The 16,630-nt window shown below is 50.0% G+C and overlaps 1 protein-coding gene across 1 annotated transcript in view; it reads left to right on the plus strand.

Annotated features, from left to right (window-relative positions):
* Nucleotides 1-15,789, plus strand: part of LOC134405993 (polyunsaturated fatty acid lipoxygenase ALOX15B-like) — a 32,030-nt gene extending 16,241 nt beyond the window's left edge. Inside the window, exons 7-16 of the mRNA XM_063137219.1 lie at nucleotides 539-661; nucleotides 2,513-2,616; nucleotides 3,402-3,574; nucleotides 3,796-3,939; nucleotides 6,194-6,397; nucleotides 8,001-8,087; nucleotides 9,711-9,880; nucleotides 11,536-11,758; nucleotides 14,225-14,395; nucleotides 15,555-15,789. Of these exons, the coding sequence (XP_062993289.1) occupies nucleotides 539-661; nucleotides 2,513-2,616; nucleotides 3,402-3,574; nucleotides 3,796-3,939; nucleotides 6,194-6,397; nucleotides 8,001-8,087; nucleotides 9,711-9,880; nucleotides 11,536-11,758; nucleotides 14,225-14,395; nucleotides 15,555-15,734 (1,579 nt within the window). The 3' untranslated portion in view covers nucleotides 15,735-15,789. The remainder of the gene's footprint in view (nucleotides 1-538; nucleotides 662-2,512; nucleotides 2,617-3,401; nucleotides 3,575-3,795; nucleotides 3,940-6,193; nucleotides 6,398-8,000; nucleotides 8,088-9,710; nucleotides 9,881-11,535; nucleotides 11,759-14,224; nucleotides 14,396-15,554) is intronic.
* The last annotated feature ends 841 nt before the right edge of the window (nucleotides 15,790-16,630 follow it).

Consider the following 16,630-nt stretch of genomic DNA (forward strand, 5'->3'; position numbering starts at 1 on the left):
TGTGGGTGGGGGAATGGAGTTTCCTGGAAGAGAGCACTGACCAGAACACTGAACAGGCGTGTGCTGGACCACAACATTTTGTTGCAGCTAGTCCCAGTTGCTACTATTGTTACTTGTATGAAGGAACATTAAAGGCACAATCGTATGCCTGTTTAGACAGAAAAAAAGTCCTACAACTCCCAATGTGCCCCAGTAGGATTTTGTTTCTGTCTAAACACGCATAGGATTGTGCATTTATCCATTCACTGAATTTATGAGTTGTCTCCAATTTATTTCAATGGGTCTGCTGTATAGCTGAAGCACTCAGGGACTGAGCGAACAATATTATTTAAAAAGATAATAAAAGGACATGACAAGAAAAAATTAAAAGAATTTAAAAGCGGCATCAACAACAATAATTTAAAATAATTTTAAAAGTTACGCTTGTAGCTTGAAGTGGTACAACTCAGGCACATGTGAGAATGAAGGAGTTGTTTGGGGGGGGGGAGTATAATATGAAAGTTTCCGCCAGAATCTATTCTTTTTCCCCCCAAACCAGGTGGGCTGTGTTTGCTCCGGGGATGCCTCGGTGCCTGGCGGTGGAGAGCCTTGAGGAAATGGACACCAACATTAAGTTCTCCTTCACCAAGCTGAGTAACTTCATGTTACGCTCAAAGCTCACGTGAGTCTTGAAGACTTCAGAGAACTAGCATGTGGCTGCCAAGATCTTCTTGTCTGTCTATCTATCTATCTATCTATATATCTATCTATCTATCTATCTTTTCTAGCCTTTCCCAACCTGGTGCCCTCCAGATCTGTTGGACTACAACTCCCATCATTCATAGAATCATAGAATAGTAGAGTTGGAAGTATCCTATAAGGCCATCAAGTCCAACCCCCTGCTCAATGCAGGAATCCACCCTGAAGCATACCTGACAGAGGGCTGTCCAGCTGTATCTTCAAGGTCTCTAGGGTGGGAGAGCTTACAACTTCCATAGGTAACTGGTACCATTGTCATACTGCTCTAACAGTCAGGATGTTTTTCCTGATGTCCAGACGGAATCTGGCTTCCTGTAACTTGAGCCCGTTATTCCGTGTCCTGTACTCTGGGAGGATCAAGAAGAGATCCTGGCCCTCCTCTGGGTGACAACCTTTTAAGTATTTGAAGAGTGCTCTCATGTCTCCCCTCAACCTTCTCTTCAACATGCCCAGTTGTTTCAGTCTTCCTTCATAGGGCTTTGTTTCCCTTTGATTCCAGCCAGCAAGGGTTTTAAAACCAAAATTGCCACCTTTTTTGCCATTACGACAGCAAATTCAACAGCAGGGGCAGCAGACAGCAGAGGCCTCTTGTCTATACGCCGTATATACTCCATGGCGGCTGCACAGTTGCGCTCCATTGTGTATATGATGCAGCCGCCCACTCGCAGCCCACGTCACACTATTCCCTGCAAACCTGCGCATTTTCTATGTGTCGTTTTGCCGTGAGTTTTTACTTTGCTCCGATGTCACCACGGTTCTTTGTGATCGTGTCGGTGGTGGCTTCAGTTCGGATTAAGAGTGTGGCCGTAGTTATGGGGCGGATCCCAGTGCAGGGTAGGTGCGTGAATACAAGGCAGGGGGTGGGTTCCAAGTGAGTAACGGCCACCACGGAGACAGTAAAGTCTCATTGTGGAACGAAAGTAAGGACATTTATTATGTATAACGCATAACTTCAACAAACTACAGGCATTCAGTGCTATAATGTTGGGCAAAGTTGCCAGAAAACAAATAAAAAATGGTTTTGGCAGTTTTCAGTGGCTCAGTATTTGCTGCCCATTGCCACCATGTGACAACAGCATTGCGGATTTTCCTAGCTGGATAGCCCTTGCTTACTCTTGCCAGGTAACCCTATTGATGCTGCAAGTTTTTGGGGAGAATCAGGAGGTCAAATGGAGCCGTATGATCTATAAGGAGGATTCCAGTTCAGCCAGCAGAGAACTAGCATTGCGAAAGCCAAAGCCAAATTGGATTGCTATGACGTAATATACAATATAGAATTGCTATAACATAGGCAAATCGCGTTCTTAATCAGCAACTTCCTGCCCTCGCTTGTTATTTGCTAATGCAAATTCAATTATGGCCTGAATCAGCCGTAGATAGGGATGAACGGGTTTTCTTAAATCTCGCTCTGTCTGTGTTCCAAGGATTGCCAGGCGTCTTCATTCTGTCATCTGCACATTGAAAGAACCAGATATTTTTTTAAAGGTGTGCAAGAATTTTGTTCCGCTTGCACATGTGCGCATTACAGTAGGTGTGAATTTGCGCAAATCCACCTCGCCCAACCCCACCCAAACAAAAAACTGGTCTGCAAGGCCTCACAATCTGTGCAACTTGGAAAAAGCTGCTCTGCTACTGAATCCACAGATTGGATTCATAGACATGCAAACTCATTTGAATTTTTTGCAGATTCCTCCGAAATCCCTAGCTGTAGACACGTACACACATGCCCTGGGCTGACACTGATTTTCTCACCCGGGTTCCTTTTTGTCCTCAGGGTGCTGGAGATGAAGTTAAAGGGATTCATGAAGTGCCAAAGCTCCTGGAAGAAACTGGAAGACATTCGCAAAGTTTTCTGGTTCAACAGGACCCCTGTTTCGGGTAAGCTTGCCTTCCCAAGTCCGTGATGAGAACAGAAAATACGGAAGGATAATTTCGAATTAAACAAAACACTTAGTCCAGGATAGAGATGCTGCGTTTTATTTTATTTTATTTTTTGGCCATGCACTAATGGCCTTTAACAGTGCAACAAGAGGCACAGATTCAACCCATGTGGTTTCCCCCAGCATGCAGCTCTCACATTTCTGCTTCTTGTGTCACTGGAAAAGATACAGGAGCTTTGCAAGATGGACTGAGCAAACAGAGTCCAGGGCTGCTCATTCCTCAGAAGGCCCCGGGGCAGAACTGAGGAGATGACTGGGATTTGCCAAATATTGGGGTCCAAAACCTTTTGGGCCTATTTGGAAATTTGAGAGAGTGTCGTGGGTGCTCTCACAAAATGGCTTCCTTGGGGGGCATCTGTGGGAACATGGGTGACCATGGGAACCATCTTGGAGACCTGGAGATGGTTTTGCTGCCAAGGGACCCGGTTCTGTAGCCAGGCCTTTGGTCTCCATACCGGACCTCTCTCCCCTCCCCAAACTCTGAACGGAACCCGGGGTTCTAGGTCCACAATCCTTCCACTTTACCCCACCAGTCCACACTTTGGTCTGAAGATGAGTAGACTGGACACAAGATCTTGGGACCCTGGTTTTCTCTGTTACAATGCTCTGGCCTTTTCCCTCTTCTAAGACAGTGAGATCAACATACACACACACACACACACACACCCATCCTCTGCATTACCAGGTCTCCCAAACTGATCAAGACCATTTCTACATCTCTAGAGTACGTTGCTGACCACTGGCAAGAAGATGCTTTCTTCGGCTACCAGTATCTCAACGGCGTCAACCCCGTGGTGATCGAGAAATGCACAGAGATCCCGTCCAACTTCCCCGTCACCCAGGAGATGGTAGCTGGATCCCTTGGGAAATCCATCGCCCTCCAAGAAGAGGCACAGGTGAATGGGGCAGGGGAGGGTTGCCCTTTATTTCCCCCCTCCCTATCTCACCACAGCGGTTGTTGGAACGTCCCACCCTAGAGGTGGCTGCCTCTCCCAGCAAACAGAGAAATCTCCCCCATCCAAGGCGTGTTACATATCCGCTTGCTCTGGGCCCAGCTCCTTTTCCCATCACAGTGACGATACCACCGGCCCTAATTCTCTCTTTCCGGCACTTAAAGAAGGGGAACATCTACATTGTGGACTATAAGATCCTACAGGACATCCCGACGAACACGATCGACGGCCAGCCCCAGTACATGGCAGCCCCGCTCTGCCTCTTCTACCAGACACCTTCCGGGGATCTTGTTCCCATAGCGATCCAGGTAAGAGAGCAGCGCCAGCACAGGAAAGTCGAAATCTGGCCAATTTGGTGTGCGTTGGAAGTGGTCAGTTCCTTGAACCTTGAAAAACGGAGGGACCCATGCCGAGATACACCAGTCTCTCTCCTTACGCAGGAAGCGGCTTTGTACTACTGAGTCAGGCAGCGGAGGCTGGTGGCTCTGATGTCAGTGGGGCGCTGAATCCACTCTGGGTTTCAGCCAGAACCAGTCAGAACTCTAAAGGAGCTATCGAAGGTGCATCTTGGGTAGCTCCTTTAGAGCTCTGACTAGGGATGTGCTCCACTTCTCCTCAGAGTGGAGAAGCAGGAGCGGATTAGGGGGCTTCGCCTCCCCTTAAGGTGGCGGCGAAGAGGATCGGGGCAGCCGCGGAGCGTTGCGGAGTGGATCGAGGTGAAGGCGAATCCTTCGCCTCGATCCGGAACTCCGCAAAAAAGGTAAGTCGGGTTTACTTGGCCCTGCCGCTGTCGCTGCTGCCCATGCAGCGACGGCGGCAGGGCCAGGTAACCCCCCTCCCTCCTCTCCCTTACCTGCGTCCGTCCACGGTCCTGCGGTTGCTTCAGAGTCCTCGGGCTCAATTGAAGCAGCCGCAGGACCGCAAACGGACGCAGGTAAGGGAGAGGAGGGAGGGGGGTTACCTGGCCCTGGCGGCGGCGACGCCCATGTGGCGGCGGCGGCAGAGCCAGGTAAGGGGGCAAGGGGGAGGGGGGTCTTACCTGTGTCTGTCCGCGGTCCCGCGGCTGCTTCAACTGAGCCCTAGGACTCAAACAGGAAGACTAAGCCGCAACTGTGGCCTAGTCTTCCTGGTTGAGTCCTCGGGTTCAGTTGAAGCAGCTGTGGGACCGCGGACGGATGCAGGTAAGGGAGAGGAGGGAGGGTTTTTTTACCTGGCCATGCTGCTGCCCGTGCGGCGACGGCAGCAGAGCCAGGTAAGGGGGCAAGGGGGAGGGGGGGGGGTCTTACCTGTGTCCGATTACCTGTAATTGGGGCCTACAGTTCCTGGTTGAGCCGCAGGCTCTAGTGAAGCTGGGATGGGCTGCAACAGACACAGGTAAGGGGGAGGAGGGAGGGGGGCCTTACCTGACGCAACTCCCCCCCACTGCGGAGTTCTGATTCGGAGCCGGAGCTCCGCAGCGGAGCGGAGTGGCCCCCAGGCGAATCGAGGCGGGGCGGAGCGGGCGCGATCCGCAATTTGCAGATCGGGCGTGAAGAGGATCGGGGGGTCTGTGCACATCCCTAGTTCTGACTGGTTCTGACTGAAACCCAGAGCGGATTCACTGCCCCACTGCACACCTTTAGAGTTCTGACTAGTTCCGATGGAAATCCAGAGTTGATGCACCACCCCACTGACATCGGAGTCACACACACACACCCCGCCGTGGCGTCAGACCCTTGGTCCATCTAGCTCAGTGTTACTGACACTGACTTGCAGCAGCCCTCTGGGGTTTCAGGCGGGATACTTTCCTAGCCTTACCTGGAGAATCCTGGGATTGAACCTGGAACCTTCTGCACAGGCTCAACCATTGCGCTACGGCCCCTCCCTAGACTCTGCCTATGGCTGTGCGTCTCTTCTGGTTTCTAAGTCTTGAAAGAGCCTGTCCCCATATATTATTCCATTACTTCTCTTCTGTCGTTCTATGTTCATGGTCGGCGACTGGTGTCCCCTGGCCAAATTGCCCCATTCCTCTGCCAACCTTGTGGCAAAATTAAGAAGGAGGGAGGAAAATGTTCACAAGGAGAGGGAGGACTCATGCCCCAAACACCCTTCTTTCTCCCTTAGGGCTGTATTCAGTCATGTCATGATGCCAGCGGAAGGGAACCCCTGGCAGAATGGATTTCCCCCTTCCCTCGGGCATCCCCTCCCCCATCTGCTACTGAGGATTTGGGACTCTTCGGAGCAGATTCGGGGTGCAGATGGGGGCTGCAAGGGGGTGGAGAAGAGGATGGGGAAGTCCCACTGGGAAGAGGACTCTACTCGCACAAGTGTTGGGATCCAGTCCTCATTCTCCTCCATACTTGAGTCCATTGGCAGTGGGGAGATTTGGGTCACCACCACCGATGACTTCCCTGGGCAAGGCAATTAGTAGCCCCAAGGGGCTATAAAATAAATCCATTAGGTTGCCACCTTGTTCAGCCCATCTCCCTTGGACATGTCAACCCACCTCCTGATGCCCCGTTCTCATTCCCCACCACCAGCTCACCTGTTCCAGCCATCAGCGTCTCTCCTTCCTCTCCTCAGCTCAGCCAACGCCCAGGCCCTGAGAACCCCATCTTCCTTCCCAGTGACCCCATGTGGGACTGGACGCTGGCTAAAATGTGGGTGCGGAACGCCGACTTCCACGTCCACCAGAACATCTCCCACCTCCTCCGGACGCACCTGATGGCCGAGGTCTTTACTATGGCCACTTTGAGGCGTTTGCCCATGTGCCACCCACTCTTCAAGGTACGGCAGCAACAGGGAGGGTGAAAGGGGAGACGGCGTCCTGTCTGGGGCCTGTACTGACTGGGAAGGAACGGCCATATTGGGGTACCCAGCCAAGATTATTGATTTCACTGGTTGGCCCTATTTACATTACTTCTTGAGAACACACGTTCTGTGGGCGGCTCAGAAAACAAATACAACATTAAACTACAATATAAAACAATAAACACAAAGCCCTATGAAGAGAGACTGAAAGAACTGGGCATGTTTAACCTTGAGAAGAGAAGATTGATAGCACTCTTCAAATACTTAAGAGGTTGTCACACAGAGGAGGGCCAGGATCTCTTCTCGATCCTCCCAGAGTGCAGGACATGGAATAACGGGCTCAAGTTAAAGGAAGCCAGATTCCAACTGGACATCAGGAAAAACTTCCTGACTGTTAGAGCAGTACGACAATGGAACCCATGACCTAAGGAGGTTGTGGGCTCTCCCACACTGGAGGCCTTCAAGAGGCAGCTGGACAAGCATCTGTCAAGGATGCTTTAGGGTGGATTCCTGCATTGAGCAGGGGGTTGGACTCAATGGCCTTGTAGGCCCCTTCCAACTCTCCTGTTCTATGATTCTATGATTCTAAGTAAAGTCTGGGAGAGTTGGCAAGAGAAATCCCAAGGGGACAAAAAAAAAGGGGGTTAATGGGTTGATTCGTGCTGTTTATTTCTTTTATGGTTGTGTTTTTAATTTGATTGTTTTTAACGTTATGTTTTAATCATGAGCTTGCGTTGCTGTTTTTAATTGTTAGCTGCCTCAAGTGGCCTTTTTTAGTGGAAAGGGAGGTGGGTCATAAAATTAAGAAATAAGGAAAGGACAAGATAATTTTATTGATTTCCCCTTCCTCTTGCCATTACCGGACTCACCCGAAGGCAAACAAGAGTGCCTCCATCTTGGAAAGTGCTACATGGGTAAGAGGGAGACGCCACACAGGGCCAGTACAGTTCAAGTTGGCTGAACCCTCCCATAGTGCCGTGTTTGTTGATAGCCTTCAAGAATTAAGAAGACTAAGGCAGGATCTATACTACTGCTTTAAAGCAGTTTATAACAGTAGTGGCAACTGTTGCGGCCCAGGACACCCTCCACATACAGTTTCCAAACTGTTTTGAAAGAGTCGAATCATTCTTAGTGTAGATCTGGCCTTGATGTAGGTGGGCTGGGTGGGGGTTGTTCCATGAAAAATGAAGAGGACATGTGTCCTGCCAAAGGATCTTGGAACACGGGTGAGCAAAGTCTCGCCAATGGCTCCAATCTGGTCTGCAGAGGTTGCACATCTGGCCCGCAAAGGCTTGGTGAATCAAGCACAGCCCGCCCATTCATGTACCATGAGTTGCATCGTTGCTGCCTGCCCATGGGCTGAAAAAAAAACCAGAGTTTGTTGAGTACTTGCTGGGCCACGGACCATGCCTGGTCAGCCTTGTTGGGTCACCAGCAGTGGAGGCAGGTCTGGAATGGCCCATAAAGACCACTGGATCTCCAGAGTCTGTGTTGGAGATTGATGCAGGGCGTTTGCCTCTCTCCCACGCGAAGGGCTCAAGGACTTAGAGGACTCTCCCCCCCCCCCCCCGCTTTGCAGCTCCTGATTCCTCACTTGCGATACACCCTCCAGATCAACACTTTAGCCCGGGTGAGGCTCATCAGGGAAGGTGGCATGATGGATCAGGTAAGAGAGGGGAGCGATTCCCTGTTCAGTTTGTCCGCCCAAGGCATTTTCTCGCCTACATCTCCCCATGTTGGATTCCAAGACCAAAACAGAAGAGGAGGGCAGAGACTCAGTCCTCCTCGGCTACCAGTCCAGCCCTCTGACTATCCAGTTCCCCCAGATAGCCCCGCCCCTTCTATTCCCTGGCCCCGCCCCTTCCCTTCAACCACTGGATTGTTTAGTGGTCTTTCAGCTTTTGTAGAACTTCCCCACCTGCGCCCAGAGATTGAAATGCAGTTCCTAATGAACATCAGAAGAGCCCTGATGCTGGATCAGACCAAGGGTCCATCCTGTCCAGCACTCACAGGGGCCAACCAGCTGTCGACCAGGGACCCACAAGCAAGACATGGGTGCAACAGCACCCTCCCACCCATGTTCCCCAGCAACTGGTGTACATAGGCATACTGTCTCTGCTACTGCAGGGAGCACAGCTGTCAGGTAGCCTCCTCCTCCAGGGATTTATCCAACCGCCTTTGAAACCCATCCAAATTGGAGGCCATCACTACATCTGGTGGTAGCGAATTCCTATGCGCTGGTTCTGACTGAAACCTGGAGCGGATTCACTGCCCCATCGACATTGGAACCACCAGCTTTCACCAGCACTTTTTATTAACAGGGCTGCTGATATCACCTGCCCCCACCCACGCCACCCCCAATATTCCCTGTTCCTCTGAGCTTAACTGCAATCCTCAGAGTAGCTGGCAGAAAATGAATTCCCCCCCCCAGCAACAGTCTCTATCCTTCCCTGTTATAATGCAAAGTATTTTGGGGATGGCCTGGTCTAGAATGTATTTATTTATTTATTTATTTATTTATTACATTTCTATACCGCCCAATAGCTGGAGCTCTCTGGGCGGTTCACAAAAGTTAAAACCATTCAAAGTGTAAAACCACAGTATAAAACCATAATATAAAATACAATATTATAAAAGCTCAACCAGATAAAAACAGCAGCAATGCAAAATTACAAATTTAAAACACCAAGTTAAAATTTATTTATAGACTGTTAAAATGCTGGGAGAATAAAAAGGTCTTCACCTGGCATCTAAAAGCGTATAATGTAGGTGCCAAGCGAACCTCCTTAGGGAGCTCATTCCACAGCCGGGGTGCCACAGCAGAGAAGGCCCTGCTCCTGGTAGCCACCGGCCTCACTTCCTTTGGCAGGGGCTCGCGCAGAAGGACCCCTGAGGATGACCTTAGGGTCCGGGCAGGTGCATACGGGAGGAGGCGTTCCTTCAGATAGCCTGGCCCCAAGCCGTTTAAGGCTTTACATGTTAATAAAAGCACTTTGAATTGGGCCCGGACCTGCACTGGCAGCCAATGAAGCTGGAAAAGGATAACTGTGACCCACTAGATTTGCAAGAGAACTGCTCCTGGTGGGAATGAGGACTGCTAGTGCTGGCTTGTTGATATGGGTCCACCCAGTGGTTTGCCATTTTGGGGCTCTCCCTGGGGGTGTGGTGACCCTGACCCCCTGACCCACACACTGACCATGCCTGCCCTGCCCGCCCCCCCCCCGCCCCCCCACACTCACACCACGAGATGCACTGTGTGATTCAAACCCTCTCTTGAGCTTTCTTTCAGGCCACCTCGGCAGGTTTCGAAGGGATCGGGCCCATCGTGGAGAAAGGCATGCGCGCGCTGACCTACTCCTCCCTCTGCCTCCTGGAGGACATAGAGGCCCGCGGAGTTGCCTCCGTCGCCAATTACTACTACCGGGATGATGCGACGAAGATATGGGCGGCCATAGAGAGGTGAAGCCAGGCTTGGGATTTGGGGTGGGGGTGTGTGGTCAAGGCAGGGCTGTGATCAGGAGGCTGAAGCCAAGGGGACGGAGCCCCTGGTAATTCCAGCGAGAAGGATCTCAGGTAGCAAAGGTGAGACCTGAAATCCTGGAAGGCAACAGCCAATCAGGGCAGCCAATACTGGGCTGGATGGACCAATGAACTGACTCCTTATAAGGCAGTTTCCTCTCCTCTCCCATCAAGGCGCACAGGTGTGGGGGAAGGAGACGCCAAAGTCTTTGCAAAAACTTTGCAAGTAAGAATGTAGTGCCTGAATTTCCTTTCCTTTCCCCCTCCTCCTCCTCCCTCCCAATCCCCTTTCCTTTTGTGTCATGTCTTTTAGATTGCAAGCCTGTGGGCAGGGACTGTCAAGAAATACTTTTGTAAGCCGCCGTGAGAGCCTTGGTTGGCTGAATGGCAGCATCAAAATCCTTAAATAAATAAATAAATAAAGTCCAATTCACACATTAGGCAGAGCCAAACCTGGGTTTACCACCGTGTGAACGCAGAGCAGGGAGCTGAATACAATTACTGCACCCTAGTGGGCATACCTGTATATTACAGGTGTGCCCCATTTCTACGTTGCATGTTTGGGTATCGTGCCTCTAGAAGAGTCCTTGAGGTCCTACTCAAGGGGTGAAGAACCTTACGATCTGCTGATTAGGCATTTTGTGATGGCGTCCACAGCACTTTCTCAAATTCCCAAATGGGCTGATGGATCCAAAAAGTTTGAGGACCCCTAGGCTAGATGGTTCATGTGTGCCCCAGTTGCTGGGGAACATGGGTGGGAGGGTGTTGTTGCACCATGTCCTGCTTGCTCATCCCTGGCCGATGGCTGGTTGGCCCCTGTGTGAACAGAGTGCTGGACTAGATGGACCCTTGGTCTGATCCAGCGTCAGGGCACTTCTGAGGTTCTTATGTTCTTACTATCTGACCCAGTATATGGCAGTTTTCCACGTTCCTAATTTGGGGGCATTATTTCTTGATTTTGCTGCTTTTCTGGCAGCTGTTTGGGATGGAGTAGAACATGCGTGCAGAACCTCTTTCACCCCAGGGCCAAATTCCATTTTGGGAGGCTCTTAGGAGCCCGCATTCCAGTGGTGGGGGACGGGTGAAAGCAAAAGTAGGGTGGAGAAACTCACCTCCGTCTGCACTGCTGGGCATTCGCCGAGCTGTCCAGCAGCTGGTTGACCCTCAACAAGCTGCCATTTTGTGAGTGGGGGAAAGGATGGCTTCATTTTTTCTATAAATGTAGTGTTGCGTGAATGCCCCCTTTACGGCTCCTGTTCTGTATGGAAAAACCCAAGCTGCCAGTTTTTCACAAAATGGCGGCTTATTGAGGGGTTAGGCAGCTGCCAGACGCTCGCAGACCACATGGCGTCTTGGCAAATAGGACCCGGTAAGTGTGGCGGTTTGGCAGATAGGGTCCAACAGGCCGAGCGGGGTGGGGGTTGGAATACGCCAGACTCCACCACCCCCTCTCAGACTCCCACAACATCCCTTGGGACAGGAGCAAAATGCCAGCATCTTTTGGCTTGAAGTTCTTTCTGCCAGCAGCTTTGCTTTAGAAGGGTCGCTTCAACGGCGCGGGAGATCTTCCATCAAGTGGGGGTTTTGTGTTCCAGCTTCGTGAGAGGCGTGGTCAGTTTCTACTACCAGAACGATGCCCGTGTCCAAAGCGACCCAGAGCTCCAGGCTTGGGTTCAGGAGATCTTCAGGGAAGCCTTCCGAAACAGAGAAACGTCAGGCGCCCCCTCGTCTCTGGGGACAATGGAAGACCTCACAAAGTTCCTGACAATGATGGTTTTCACCTGCTCAGCCCAACACGCCGCTGTCAACAGTGGTCAGGTGAGAAAGGAAGTCCCACAAACGCACACATAGACAACGATTGTCCATCCCGCCAGCAAACATAGATATTGCCTCTTCTTTGGCACAGGTGGAAGGTAACGAAATGACTTATTTATTTATTATTTTATTTATTTATTGCACTTATATACCGCTCCCATAGCCAGGGCTCTCTGGGCAGTTTACAGACATTCTAAAATTGAAATAAAAACGAGTATACAAAATTTAAAATTCTAAAACATACACACATAAAGCATTAAAAACCGTTAAAAACAAACAAACTAAACATGTGGGTGATTAAGATGTGCCGCCATATGCCTGGGCAAAGAGGAAAGTCTTAACCTGGTGCCGGAAAGATAGCAGCGTTGGCGCCAGGCGAGCCTCATCAGGGAGATCATTCCATAGTCTGGGGGCCACCACCGAAAAGGCCCCGTCCCTCGTTGCCACACTCCAAGCCTCTCTCGGAGTAGGCACCTGGAGGAGGACCTTAGATGTTGAACATAGTGACTGGGTATATTCACGTCGGGAGAGGCGTTCCGTCAGGTATTGTGGTCCCAAGCCGACTTAGGGCACAATCCTATGCATGTTTCGACAATTTGAAAGTTCTAGAATTGGCTGGGACTTTTGTCACAGGGCTTTTTTCTGTCTACATAAGAACATCAGAAGAGCCCTGAGGCTGGATCAGACCGAGGGTCCAGTTAGTCTAGCAGTCTGTTCACATTGTAGCCAACCAACTGCTCACCGGTAAGCCTCAAGCAGGACATGAGTGCCACAGCACCCTCCTACCCATGTTCCCCAGCAGTTGGTGCATACAGGCTTATTGCCTCAGATACTGGAGGTAGCACATAGCCATCAGGATTATTATTATTATTATTATTATTATTATTATTATTATTATTATTATTACTACTACTATTATTATTTATTGCATTTTTATACCACCCAATAGCTGAAGTTCCCTGGGTGATATAATAGCCTTCTCCTCTAAGAATTAACCAACCCCCTTTTAAAGCCGTCCAAATTGGTGGCCATCACTACATCTTGTGGGTAGTGAATCCCATAGTTTAACTATGCGCTGTGTGAAGAAGTCCTTCCTTATATTTGTCCTGAATCTCCCACCCATCAGCTTCATGGGAGGACCCCACTGAGTTCTAGTAATATGGGAGGGGGAGAAAAATCATAGAATCATAGAATAGTAGAGTTGGAAGGGGCCTACAAGGCCATCGAGTCCAACCCCCTGCTCAATGCAGGAATCCACCCTAAAGCATCCCTGACAGGTGGCTGTCCAGCTGCCTCTTGAAGGCCTCTAGGGTGGGAGAGCCCACGACCTCCCTAGGTAACTGATTCCATTGTCGTATTGCTCTAACAGTCAGGAAGTTTTTCCTGATGTCCAGCTGGAATCTGGCTTCCTTTAACTTGAGTCCATTATTCCGTGTCCTGCACTCTGGGAGGATCGAGAAGAGATCCTGGCCCTCCTCTATGTGACAACCTTTCGAGTATTTGAAGAGTGCTCTCATGTCTCCCCTCAATCTTCTCTTCTCCAGGCTAAACATGCCCAGTTCTTTCAGTCTCTCTTATAGGGCTTTGTTTCCAGACCCCTGATTATCCTGGCTGCCCTCCTCTGAACACGCTCCAGCTTGTCTGTGTCCTTCTTGAATTGTGGAGCCCAGAACTGGACGCAATACTCTAGATAAGGCCTAACCAGGGCCAAATAGAGAGGAACCAGGACCTCACGTCTCCCTATCCACATTCTCCATGCTGTGCATAATTTTGTACACCTCTATCATGTCTCCCCTTAAGCCTCCTTTTTTCCAAGCTAAATCATCCCAGCTTTTGTAACCTTCCCTCCTAGGGAAGATGCTCCAGCCCCTTAATCATTTGAGTTGCCCTTTTCTGCACTTTTCCCCCCAGCTGTATAACATCTTTTTTTAGGTGTGGTGACCAGAACTTTTAGGTGTCTAGACATGCCAAGGATTGCATCCTTAATCTCTTGAAATATCCTCGCAACTCAGTTCCGTTCCCTGGCTAATCTTTCACCAGGTGTTGGCTGCTACTATCACTTGTAATGGAAGGGGCGGGCGGGCAGGCAGGCAGATTATTCTGGTGCCTGGAGTAGAAAATCCAAATGACATTCCCCTTCCCTTGCTAACCAACACTAGGTTGGATCCTGCCCCAGCCATACTTAGAGTAGATCCATTGTAATCAATGGGACATAACCATTTCCGGAGGGCAGGCGTGTTAGTCTATTGAAACATAAACATCAAAGAGTCTTGTGACATTTTTAATGGCTAACAGATTTAAAGTATGACTTAACTTATGTCCCTTTCATTCCATTGGCTATGACTAAGTTTGGATCCAACTCTTCTTTCCAATGAGTCTTGCACAGGAGAGCTTCTTGGCGGATCGTGTGTGGGTATCTTTCCCATTTGAAGGATTGGCTTAATCTGGTGCTGCTTCCCTTGTCCACAGTTTGATTACGGGGCATGGATCCCCAACATCCCGCCCACCATGAGAAGACCCCCGCCCACCGTGAAGGGCACAGCGACCTTGGAGAACATCCTTGATACCATTCCTCAGGTCAACGTCACCTGCATCGCCCTGAGTTCCCTGTGGCTGCTTAGCAACGAAGTGGGAGACAGGGTAAGCATTTGGAGGGAATGCAAGACTTGGTTTGGTGACATAGAATCACAGATTAATAGAGTTGGAAGGGACCTCTAAGGCCATCGAGTCCAACCCTCTGCTCAGTGCAGGAATCCACCCTAAAGCATCCTTGACAGATGGTTGTCCAGCTGCCTCTTGAAGGCCTCCAGTGTGGGAGAGCCCACAACCTCCCTAGGTCATGGGTTCCATTGTCGTACTGCTCTAACAGTCAGGAAATTTTTCCTGATGTCCAGCCGGAATCTGGCTTCCTGTCACTTGAGCCTCTTATTCCGTGTCCTGCACTCTGGGAGGATCGAGAAGAGATCCTGGCCCTCCTCTATGTGACAACCTTTTAAGTACTTGAAGACTGCTATCACGTTTCCCCTCAGTCTAATCTTCTCCAGGCTAAACAGGCCCAGCTGTTTCAGCCTCTCTTCATAGGGCTTTGTTTCCAGACCCCCTCCGGCTTGTCTACATCCTTCTTGAAGTGTGGTGCCCAGAACTGGACGCAATACTCAAGAAGAGGCCTAACCAGGGCCAAACAGAAGTCACATGGAAGGATGGGGGAAGCGCCAAAAAATCAAGTTTAAGAGTGACCAGATTTAGTAAAACGTTTAATTTCAGTCTAAAAAATGAGATTTTGCAAAATTGTAAAACTTGACTTGGCCTTGAATGTCATTTATTCCACCCCATTGCCCCAATATTTCAAAACACAGCAGCCTTCCTCAATGTGACGCCTTCCAGATGTGTTGGACTGCAACTTCCATCATCTCCTATGGCTGGCTGGGGTTTTCTGGGAGCCTTAGTCCAACACATCTGGAGAGCACCAGGTTGGGGAAGGCTGAAAGACAGAATGCCCGTGCAGTTTAAAACTTGGACTTTAGGAAAGAGGTGGGCAAATTGTGACCCACCCAGATATTTTGGCCTACAATTCCCATCAGCCCTAGCCAGGAGAACCAACAGTGAGGGATCACACAGGAGTTAGGGGCCAAAACATCTGGAGGACCACAAGTTGTCCATCTATTTGAGGACTTTGAGTGTGAGTAATCTTCTGTAATTTATGTCAATCAAATGTCAATCAAATGTCAATCATGTATGTCAATCAAATGTAAATCAAACTGGACCTCCTCATCGGAGCTTTCTCCCAACTCCTATCCAGAGACCTCTGGGAATTTTTCCAGACCAGCATTTCACTGAGGAGGAGCCCAAGCGGCTCATCGGAGTCTTCCAGAATCACCTGGCTGAGATTTCAGAGGGAATTGACAAAAGGAACAAAGCACTGGACCTGCCGTACACCTATATCAACCCCCTTCTCGTCGAGAACAGCGTCTCTATTTAGGTCTCGGGCGATGATCAAGCCTCATCACGAAACTCTGCCGTGTGCCTGGCTCCAAGGATGGGTTTGTCCACCGTACTGTGCTCAGTAGTGCAATGCCTCGACCCCTCTTTCTCTCAAATGTTCTTCTCCAGCTCAGGATGTCAACTGAGATGTTCGGAGATCCTTCGTGGCTGGGTTCAGCATTTAGTAGATGGGGCATGGAGGGACAGGTGCCGGCATTTAATTCCCTTTACCAGCTGTGAAACTCTGTGAATGAAAAGCCAGCTGCTTTATAGACTGGCAAAGTTCTCCCATGTTCAACCCTCATTCTTTCTCGCTGAAGGTCTTGTGAACTAAGAGCTCCGTCAGAGAAGCGTTTTATTGCATGCTCATTACTGGGCGCTCACGGATTTTCATGGTTCCCTCTCACCACGACGTCTGCCTCCCGCGCGCCTCCTCCTTCTAGCCTTCTCCACACTCCAAAAAAAACCACCCCAGGAAGTCAGACTTATTTTTAAAGATGGAAGTTGCTGCTATCTCCTGCTATGTGCAGGAGAAGCAGCACAATCAAAACGGCCCCCTGAATGGGCCATGTGCAGGTTGTTTACTTCCTCTTTCGAAAGAGGAAGTAATGAGGGACAAACGCGTGGGCAGAGAAGCGACGGTAAGCAAACGCGATTTCCCCCTGTGTGATGATGCTCTTGGTGTCCAGAGAGTCTTCATTATTTGGGTCCATTTCTCGTTTTATGTGTTCATCTGTCTCTCATCCATTCCTAAAAATCCCTGTCCCCAGTTTGTTTGAGTAAGAGGGACGGTTGGTTATCCAAGCAGCTCTGTGCCACGGCTGATGCTAGGGAATGCAATTCCCAATATGACAAAGCGCATGCTACCATCAGCACACATGCGCCGCGAGCTCT

Source organism: Elgaria multicarinata, chromosome 11 (assembly GCF_023053635.1).
Source record: "Elgaria multicarinata webbii isolate HBS135686 ecotype San Diego chromosome 11, rElgMul1.1.pri, whole genome shotgun sequence".
NCBI lineage: Eukaryota > Metazoa > Chordata > Lepidosauria > Squamata > Anguidae > Elgaria > Elgaria multicarinata.